The sequence below is a fragment of the Colletotrichum gloeosporioides genome, assembly GCF_011800055.1.
Source record: "Colletotrichum gloeosporioides strain Lc1 chromosome Unknown consensus_61, whole genome shotgun sequence".
In the NCBI taxonomy this organism is placed as follows: domain Eukaryota; kingdom Fungi; phylum Ascomycota; class Sordariomycetes; order Glomerellales; family Glomerellaceae; genus Colletotrichum; species Colletotrichum gloeosporioides.
Window position 1 is genome coordinate 71,819 of NW_025544706.1, and position 10,387 is coordinate 82,205.

The 10,387-nt window shown below is 50.8% G+C and overlaps 3 protein-coding genes across 3 annotated transcripts; 1 reads left to right on the forward strand and 2 right to left on the reverse strand.

Annotated features, from left to right (window-relative positions):
• Positions 1–1,441: 1,441 nt before the first annotated feature.
• Positions 1,442–4,696, reverse strand: GCG54_00006763 (uncharacterized protein; the record flags this gene model as incomplete). Its single annotated transcript, XM_045406761.1, has 4 exons — positions 1,442–1,677; positions 1,727–1,974; positions 2,026–2,266; positions 2,320–4,696. The coding sequence occupies 4 exons, from the start codon at positions 4,694–4,696 to the stop codon at positions 1,442–1,444; spliced, it is 3,102 nt and encodes a 1,033-aa protein (XP_045261811.1).
• A 691-nt stretch (positions 4,697–5,387) lies between these two features.
• GCG54_00006764 (uncharacterized protein) lies at positions 5,388–7,735 on the forward strand (the record flags this gene model as incomplete). The annotated part of the gene is made up of 4 exons (XM_045406762.1): positions 5,388–5,593; positions 5,643–5,883; positions 5,956–6,154; positions 6,228–7,735. The coding sequence occupies 4 exons, from the start codon at positions 5,388–5,390 to the stop codon at positions 7,733–7,735; spliced, it is 2,154 nt and encodes a 717-aa protein (XP_045261812.1).
• Positions 7,736–7,930: 195 nt separating this feature from the next.
• Positions 7,931–9,719, reverse strand: GCG54_00006765 (Succinyl-CoA:mesaconate CoA-transferase; the record flags this gene model as incomplete). The annotated part of the gene is made up of 2 exons (XM_045406763.1): positions 7,931–9,276; positions 9,326–9,719. 2 exons carry the CDS (start codon positions 9,717–9,719, stop codon positions 7,931–7,933), a joined length of 1,740 nt encoding a protein of 579 aa, XP_045261813.1.
• Positions 9,720–10,387: the final 668 nt, after the last annotated feature.

Here is a 10,387-nt window from a genome sequence, read left to right on the forward strand (position 1 = left end):
CATCTCATCCCTCGAATATTATGATGTTCTAGTTTATTAAGGCAAATTGTCGCGGCTCCCTTTTTAATCCCCCTAAAAATAGCAAGGTGTAATACTGATTGCCTGTGGGATTCCCTATGTGCAGGTAAGAAGGTCTGTAATTTCTCATCCTATGGGGTGGTTGATGGCACCTGCCTAAAGCACGAGGGCGCTCCTGCCTCATGCGACGACCAACCTCACCCGCGGCTATATCAGGAGGCCGGTGACCATCCTGCTCAACCGCGCTATCGGACTTGCCCTGGGTCCAACTGGCTCAACGGGTCAATCGACCTGAGGTGTGAGTGGCCACCAGGGATCACAGGTTCGGAGCTCGGTTCTGACTTTTTTTCGTTCTGGTTTTTGTTGATTTTGCATATTTTTTCCCTTGTTTAGGCGAGCACCTTCTGCATTCATTGACTCGAGCTTTTATCGGCAGATCAATTAGTCGCTTCTGTTTTATACATAAGTCCCTCTCATCTGTAGCCTCACAGCTAATAACTTGATTTCCAGCACTCCTGAGTCTAGAGCTATGCCGCATGTGTCTGCGAGATGGGAAGGCCACATCAGGCTGTCTCTGTTGTAGCCGCGGCGAAGAAGCAGCATTGACTAGCAATTTTATGAGTTAGTAAATATGCATAGTTAAAAAGAATGTTTGAAGGACTAGAACTGTAGATTGGAAAGACCAGTGCTGGCGAGACGAGATTTTGCTGATGGTGACATGACTTATTTGCGTCGTCCTCGGCGAGGAAAGGCGTTATTCCTCCTCTCTAATCAAGGAGCATGACTTATCCGCATATTTGTTTACTGATGACGTTTTGAGACGAAAACGATGCATGTCCTAAGATGCGAGAGTTTCTTGATATCATACGGGGCATCATCCTTAAAATAATAGACACGTCCGTCGCTTTGACTGCATAGGTACCTAACTCTATTGACCTGTGGCCATATATTGACCCATTCCCTCACTCTGAAATACATTCAGATCGCGGCATGAACATGTTTGAGCAGCATCTCTAGATAATATGCAGGTATCACTCGAGTTGCCTTTATGCTGGGGTGAGATAAGAAAGAATTCTGAGTATATGTTGAATACCTACTCGGCGAGCTATGAATGTGTTGAAGCTGTTCCCAAAACAAAAGAGCGTCCTCCTCATCTGTTTTCAAAGTGCTCCTAAAGAATGGTCCTTATTAAAGATAAAGAAAATGCACTCATATATCCTTCCCAACACTCCCCTAAAACCCCGCTCAGCAGCCACGCCAGACCTGCCGCAAACACTGTTCACCGATCACTTCTTAGGAAACGATCAACGAACTAGAGGGCGCTCCTCGTAACCGTATTTACCCCCGTGGTCTTCTCCTTCGTCGCCAGAATAGTGGTCCAGCATATGCCCAGGCTCATTGAAATAGTCGTCCTCATCATGTTCTATAGAACGGCGGGGAACTTGACTCGCACGAGAGCGTTCCGGCGCTCGATCAAGGTTTCTAGGAGATGGCCTCGTTCTTGTGCTAAAATCTTGACCAGACACCCCAGATGATCTAGGCGTTGAGCCGCGATCTCTGCCAGCGGCAGTTCTTGCACCTGATGTGTAGCCGCCACTCCTTGAGGGAGTATTGTCTCTCCGATAACTTCCATGTCCACCTCCAGGCGTTGATCTTCTCCTTTCAACGTCAGAGAAACTTTCGAAAACCGGATTGTCATGACTTTGACTTCCATGGAACTGGTCTGCACGATCTCGGCGGCGTCTGGCTTGAACCTGGGCGTCACCTTTCCCGGCAAGACTCAGATAGTCCTCAAACTCGTAGGTCATATCCGCGACGGCTCGGAAATGTTCCGCGGTCAAATACGGTGGATCGTCCTCATCGTCGTTGTCTCCGGATCCAGTCTGCTTTTCGTAAAGAGCAAGACCTGCCGCGATCTGGACTGCGTTACGGATCTGCCTCCCGTTCCAGGGTCCTCTATTTTTTTGGGTTCTTGCATTATAGTCTTCGTACTCCTTGCTGACGTACTCTATGATTGGTATGTCGAAAATCTTCAGGTATCCGCCCTGCGCCGTCTTGCCCTCGGCTTTATTGATTCTCGGAAGCCGATCGAGATTGAACCTCAGAATCTCGATTGTGTCGACTAAGCTCAGGTTGGGGTAAGAAAGACTGAGATGCACGCGAGATTGAAAAGCTTCATCCAGAGCCCCAACTCGGTTGGTAGTCATGAACAGAATGCCGCTGTAGTACTCCAAGACTCTAAGGAAGACTGATATGATCTTGTTTAGCTGAGGAACAACTGTAGGGACGAAAGGAACCTACCTCCTACTAGAGCATTGCGCTCAAGATTTCCACCACTGCGATCCCTTTGGGTGAGGAATACATCGGCCTCATCAAAAAGCAATATGCAAGTCCACAAGTGAGCGTAGCGAAAGATGTCCCGAAGCGCCTTGTCAACCTCGCCTGGAGAGAACCCTAAATCACCACAGGTGATGGGAAAGAGCGGTCTGTTGTTCTCAGCTGCAACGGCCTCCGCTGTAGCGGTTTTACCGACTCCAGGAGCACCATGAAGAAGTATGACAAGGCCCTTGCCCTTGCCCCGGAACATGTCGAGTTCAGAAGTCGAGGGCTTGTTTTTGTCTCTGAAATGAGCCGATACTGAAGACCGAATCATCCGCCTACGTTTTTGATCCATCTGGATGTCGTCCAGAGTCACATTGCTCTGCTCCGTATGTAGGTCAATGCCGGCAACGTCGAGGCGGGCGAACCTCCTCTCTCGTAAGACATAAGCAAAGACCCTTTTGGGAAGAAGAGCAAAATCCTCGGCAGACCAATCCTTGCTCTTGAAATCCGCTTTTCCGGAGAGAAAAACGTCCTGCGCTTGCCATTTATCTGCCTCCCGCCTATAGAGTTCACTCTCTTCGATTAGGATCGGGGAGTACACAACTCGGTATCGCCGTCGGCCGTGAGAGCCTTTGCGGTCTTCTTCCCAAATTCGCAGTTGATGTTGTGCGGATCCATCCCAATCCCAATTATTACGCGCGAGCGACTGGGTTAGTTGTTCTGTTTCCCATCCAGGATAGCTCTGGAGTGTTTCCTTGAAGTCAACAACAATCTCGCTCTCGATGTACTCCGGATGCTGGATGAAGTTGCCTTTCTCATCTTCTAGGAATTCACCACGAAGGCCGGTAATAAAAGTCCATCCCAAGTAGAAAAAATGCTTCCACTTTCCAGTCAGGCATGATTTGAATCTTTCGCCTGAGACCTTTTGCTCTTCAAGGATTTTGGCACCCTTAGAGTCAAACTCCAGTGGGTAGCACCCCAAAGAAGTGATGTCCCGTTCCCCGTCGAATCGTAGGAACCGAAAGGACTTCCATACAGGCACTAGTATCTCTCCATCATAGTCGAGACTGTACATGCTCCATGTCGTGGTCGTGTATTCGTTGCCTTCATCATCTTCTTCATAATGCGTCCCTGTTCGAACATCGGAAGGTTGGCACGAAACGAGTCTCCATATCCGTTGAACGGCAGACCGGTGAAGTGTTCTGCCAGATCTGGCTTTCTCTGTCACGATAACCAGCGCTCCTGGTTTGAACAGATATGGTATGTCTTCGAAACACACCCGTGGAGGCGTCTTTTGTTCCACATATTGGAATGTCTCACGAATTGGAAGAATGGCCTTTTCCACAAAGCCGACATATTGCCTCATGTGTTCCACATCCTCCATCGTGAACTGCAAGTTTTCCTCTTTCCCTTCCGGCGCCACTTCGTCCGGAGTCAGCTCGGTTGTGGCCTTGGGTGATTCTGCTGGAGAAGCTGGTTCATGACTAGCCAAGGTAATATCCTCAGCTAGGGCTATGTCGCTTGACGAGGCAGATGCAAAGTGTATGTTCTCCATCTCGGCCAGCTTCTCTTTCATCTCGCTGTGACATTCCTCGATGATTCGAAACGGGCGATGGAATTCAAACACCGACTTGTCATTTGACAACTGCCTGCAACCTGAGGCGGCTCCAAGAGCGGCCATGATTTTCGGGCTTCGGATTCTGACACGCATGATACGTCCTTCGAGAATACTCTCAGAGCCTGATGAAAACTCAATCTTATCGCTGAAGGAGTACTTTTTCTCTAGTGGATCGGCCGCAAGGTACTCAGATACTCTGTTTCGAATATAATACGGAACATAGCCAGTGCTCGGATTCTCCACATGCAGTGGTGGTGATGGTTGTTTGGGTGTCGCGTCCGTAACATCGACTGTTGGCTGTTCAGGCTGCTGTGTTGTCGGAGGCTGTGCCGGAACCGGAGGAGGAGGGGGGGGCGAGGGTTCCCATCTCTTGTGGGTTTCGATTGAGACCTCCTCATGCCAGTCAGTTCCTGTGACGAGGACTTCAATGCCAAAATCTTCTCCATCTGAATCCAGCCGGTTCACGAAACCTTGATAATTGTAGTATCGAACGCCAGGCTTTGCCACCCTTTCTTCAACCGGTAGCTCATTGCTTCCTGGAGGAAGGTATACAGGGATTGGCGGTCCTCCTTGGCTGGCATCAGCACTGTCTTTGGGTACCTCCGCGTTGGGAGGCACGGGGTTTTCCGTAGAATCTTTCGTTGCGCCATCTGAGATATCGTTCTTCGTGCCATCAGCCACAGGATCCGGACCAGAAGCTGGAGGGGTTGCCTCAGAAGCAATAGGATCTTCTCCCATCGTGTGAGATTATCCCCGTTGACGGCTAGGACGATGAACTTGGAGCTTGAGTGCGTTGATGGGCGTGATGTGGTGGGATAAATCGAACTGATAGAAGAGATGAATGTCAGAGAGTCAAAGGTCATAGATAGGCCGGTCTTTCTCGATGAGAGACCCACGTGCCGTAGAACTGACAGCAATTCGCTCTTAATCGAGAGTCTTTCACAGCCTTGTCATGGTTACATTGCAGGTTTCTCACCCTCCCAGCTGCAGCCAAAACGGTCATCATCCAATTTTGCGGCAGGCTGGGCCTTGGCGCTTATCCGTTGGAGCAGATGTTGCGAACGAAGAGAAATATGTGACGTGTTCCTCGGACTTCGCGGCCTGAAATCGGGTTCTGGATATTCTTAGAAGCAGGAGCCTTATCAGGTCGGGCGACAACCCCGCAGAGTACATGGTTTATTGGTTCAATCGTCGTTGAGGAACGAGGCTGCCCGAGGTCAACGCGGAATCAGGCAGATCATCTTGTTGAGGAGCCGCGTAATTTGAGCTATCAGCTAAGCCGCGATTCAGACCCGAAAAGAACCATCTTGGCAACGTCTCCTTAAGTTCAGCACTCCAGCCGTAGCAGCAGTACCCGGGCTCTTTTAGCTTTCGGTCAACGTTTGCATTTCTCACATGGCCACTTAGACTACCCAACTTGGCCTTGACCATGGATGTAGTCAAAAAATTCCCCGAGATCCCGATTTGTCATCGGTCGTTACGACAGTCAAAGACCAGGAGTAGGTCAACAAGTCCGAACTCATTCAAGAAATTCTTTCAGGACCGGTTCAGCGGTGTTCGCAAAGCGCCCCCGAGACCATTACAGTATGATACGGACACAGAGAGATATCATTCTCAAAGTAACTTGGGAACAAAGTGTGTCCATTTGCCCAAAATCTTTATGACAGCACACTCAGACATACAGGGACTTGGAGACGATTATCGCTGCTTACGATGAAGATTTGCCAGCCGGTGATGGGGTCGGTAATCTTTCCTGGGACAATGTTTTTGAGCAAATGGCTGTGGCCAAGCAACAGCACGACAAGAAAAGAGGGATCAGCTCTAAGGTAGCTGACAGCGCCGACTTAGTGTCCGGATATGTCAATGCTTTGCCGGATGAGTACGGCATTGGAATACTGAAGGGCGGGCTTGCTCTCATTTTTGATGTAAAGCCTCATCTTCCCGAATAATGTTTAGTTTCACGGGGACGGAAATAGTTGCTGACACACGATCCCTAGGCAACAAAGGCACACGAAGACAACAGAAGTCGAATACTTGAAACCTTCGAAACAGTCCCGGAAAGCATTTTGACAATCAACATGGCCTTCGACCTACTCAAGCCGGCTTCTGTGGACAAAAGTCTCTGTACCGAAGTCATCAGCATGCTTCTCGAAGATCTTCCAGTTCTTGTCAAGATCCTCTTAGGCAATGAGCCATGTGAGAATCCCAGGGCGAATTTTGACTTAGACATCAATCGCTGAACTCTGACTAATGATAACTTTCATCATAGGGTACCAAAAAGTGGTCGCACATCTTCTACTCAGAATTCCTGAGACCTCTACGGTTGACCAAATCCTGGCGCGGTGGAAGCAGGAAGTTGTACGTCTGGAGAAGCACGTAAAGCGGATGAAACTAGAGATACTCTCTCAATTTGCCGTAGATCTGAAAGATCTGAGCGACAAATGGGAGACTGCAGAGCTAGGAATCCGGACTCTGTTTGCAAAAAGCCAAGCGATGCAAAATGACATCCTTCAGAGCATCAAAAACGACCAGAATGCCTTATTGGTCGAGGTCCGTTATACCAACAATATCGCTGCGGGTGTAGCTTCAGTAGCAAAGGATCACCTGGAGGATATGAGAAGAGAGAAAAAGGAGGAATTGGAGAACCTGAGAAGAGTAAAGGAGGAGCAGATGGAGGCCTTCAGAAGAAAAGAGAGTGAGCTGGAGCAAAAGGAGAGTCAGCTGCAGCAGAAAGAAAGTCAGCTGCAGCAAAAAGAAAGTCAGCTACAACAAGAGCGGCAGTCCATACAAAACGAGCGAGCGCATTTCTCTAAAGATAGGGAGTTCTACCGAGCCGTGCAAAAAAGTAAGCACAGCTATGCGCAACACGTTTCCCCTCAAGATATTAACCGCGCAAAAACAGAAAACGTTCATCTCAGTGTTGATAATGCGACCCTACGCAGCCGCCTATCCAACAACAGTCTTCGACAAGAACACGCCCATTCCTTCGGGTCGGTCCATCTACTTGCTGCTCTTAAGGTACCTGCGGACAGCTCAGTAGGCGATATGAATTTAGTCATGGAGGAGGCTGAAAGTCTTGATCCAGCGGGGAGAGGGAAAGCGCAATGGCTGTTTGAGACCGATGATTTCCGCCAATGGTTTCGCCGAGATGGTTCATCTCTACTGCTCGTGGATGGATGCTTGGAACCCGAGTTTGTGGAGTTTGTGTCTCCGCTCTCGGCCATCTGCGGTGGGTTGATCACGGCTCTTCTCGAAGACGAAGACTCAGCGGTGGTGTTTTTCTTCGCGGGACTTCATACTGACACACATGCATCGGAGGATATTAACACAGGACCAGCAGCAATGATGAGGAGCCTCATAGCCCAGCTTCTGAAGAGCCCGAAGTTGCCTCCACCCGACCTAGGCTTCTTGTCCGAGGAAATGTTGGAGGCCTGCCGTCGCGGAGAATGCTATGTCCTCTGCAAAGTTTTTGTCGAGATCATTAAGCAGACTCCGTCTCAAAAGACCATATTCTGCATCATTGATGGCATCTCCTGGTATGAACATGATCCTTGGCAACAAGATGTTTACCAGGTAGCCTCCGTTCTCGAACACTTGGCAAAACGGGAGGATTTGGGAGAGTCCGGGCCATTGAAAGTCATGTTGACCAGTCCAGATCAGAGCATGCAAATTGGAGATCTAGCAATGAAGCACAGCGATATATGGGGTTATGCCTCTCTGGAGGCTGGGGATATTCACCCCGATCTTGGTTGGATGGATTCCGATATGTTATCTTAGCCGAATGTATGAATGCCGAAAGCGGTAGAAAGCACCTATCTGACGGCATTGGTATCGTCACATCGTACCTTATCAAAAGTAGTGTCCGTTCATGAAATGACTAGAAACCAAGAATGAATATACGCGGGGACCTCCGTTGAACATTCCTATTCACTCTCGAAATCTTGTTCCTAGGTTCTTCGGAAGCCCAACTGATCACACCCGGACAATGTCAGGTTGGACTTCCCAATCTTCCCAAGTTGGCCTGTCAGCTCCATTAGGTCTCGAAGCCCGGAGATGCCCTACCTTAACCCCCTCAATACTAACGGCCTCCCTAGGCCACCTCACCTCGGCATCAAACCCCTCGCTCCACGCAGAGTGCATCATATCCTCCGCAAATAGCCCCGGGTGGAGCTTCTTCACACTCCTCAGAGCTCTTTTACTAACCTCATCCACCGAGTCGTGATGCTTCAGGTCAAAAAACGTAGGATCATGCGACTTGCGCAGCCTGGCCTGCACCTCCGACGAATACGCCCCAAGCGAAAGCAGGAAGACATCATACTGACACAGACTCGTCCTGCAAACCCACGACCCGCCCTCCGTTGCCCTACGATACAGCCCGGCCATGGCAGCAACGGCACCCAGCGCACCCGTCCCGTAGTCAGACATTGGGAACGGCGGGACGACGGGCGCGTCGAGACCCATGAAGTGGCCCTGCTCCCATGCCACGCCTGTGACGCAGTCCGCAATCTGTTGCCAACCAGGACGGCCGGCCCATTCCGCTCTGCCCTCTCCGAGATCCGTTCCCCCAAAGCAGTCTTCCGCCACGTAGACGAACCCCTTACCGCGTTTCGTAGCGATGGCAGCGAGTTGATCTGGACCGTAGCCTAGACGGTCAATGACACCCGGGCGGTAGCCATCAAGAATAACATCTGCGCTCGCTAGCAAGGCATCGAACGTCTCACGGTCTTTGGGATCCTTAAGATGCAGTGAGGTGGTGTGCTTGCCGGTGTTGACGTCCACCTGGAAAAAGGGGACGTCGGGAAGTTGCGGAGATGTCACTTTGAGAACGGAGGCGCCGTGGGCTGCGAGAGAGCGGCCGATGGTGGGGCCGGCTATCACGCGGCAGAGCTCGAGGACGCGAACTCCGCGGAGACACTGCTCGGGGCCGGCGTGGCTGTTTTGAGGGTCAAAGGGAATTGGTGGGGTGGTGGTTTCGGCCGCCTTAGTTGTGAAAGGGGCAAGAGACTGTAGAGCTTTACCGTGTGGCGTATCGAGGAATTGCTCCTTTTTGAGGACGGGAACGCCGGCTTGGCCTTCTCTACGGTTCATCTCTTCGAGCTCCTTGACGGTGAAACGCTTCATGGCGGTCTCGATGGTTTTGATGCACTCGCCATAGCTTTGGAGGTCAGAGTTGAAGGCCGGGAGGCCTATCATGTTGAGGGCCTTACTAGCCTCAAGGGATCCATGAAGGTGGTAGTACTCTCCCGGAGTTTTTGTTTCATAAAGGTTCGCTGATAGGCGCCGGTAGAGAATTGACTGCGCCTGGTTCAAGTCGGTGTCTGCCAAACGTTAGCGGATGAGCTTCCGTTATTAGGTATGATGACATACCTGGGATTTTGGACTTGACATTTGGATGGGCTTTGTCCATGCCATCAACGGTAGTCAAATAAGCCGATATCAGGAAACAAGCAGTGCGCGCAACGTCAACATCTATATCTCTTGAAGCCTGCCCATACCTCAAGTCGGCGATGGCGGCCGCGGCCATGCCCTCGAGGGCTTTGATGGAGGCCGTGGCCTCCTGTTCTTTCAGGGGACATGGGAAAAACGCTGTGTCCCCAAGTGGCGTACTAAAGGTAACGTTTCGCAAGTGCTCGACAAATTCAGGAGGAAGCTGTTGTTGACACGCGGAGACGAGGGCGGCCAGGGCACTCTCCGCGCCCTCCCTGACCGAGTAACTCGGCGTTCTTTGTTGGACAACACCAGGTCTTCTGGGCACCACCATGTTGGAGGGAATGGGGAGGGGGAGGGTGTGTGAGGTGGTGCGAGATTCAGGTCGTGATACAATGAGGAGGATCACAGACTTGCGAAGTTTCCGAAAGCCACATTTTTGTACAAACCCCAAAGCGAAGCCTATATGTATCAAGGATCAGAGATAGGTCGGGTCGAGGCAGGGCAAGTGGTCGGCTAGGGGCATGCTGATCCCTCCACTAAGGCAAGAGCTTGAATCGAGGAGCTCACTCCAACCGATCCTTGTAGCGTCGGAAACCAGAAGCGAAAGGAAAAGGGGTTCGGTGAGAGGGCCCGTCGGCTACGTGTGTATCCCCAGCACCTGGTATTAGACGGTATCCGTGCCAGGATGACCTCGCGGGAGTATCGCAGCGGGGTTTAAACATGGGATCTTTGGGTGTGAGTGGCTAAGGACGGGGACACCCGAACGGAACGTTGACGGGGAGGGTGTTCCATCATAGGAAGGGGGTCTAGGATTCATTTGGATATTACATGGATGGAAAACGTCCGAAAAGGATGCTCAGCCCGCCATCAGTGGTTGGAGTTGCCGAATTGTACAGACAGAAACTGACACTGATGAGAGAGTGTGCTGAGAAGCTAGTTTAGGTGCAGAATGATATCGAATTGGAGAAGAGTAATGGCGTGCGCAAGGGAACGGGGTTG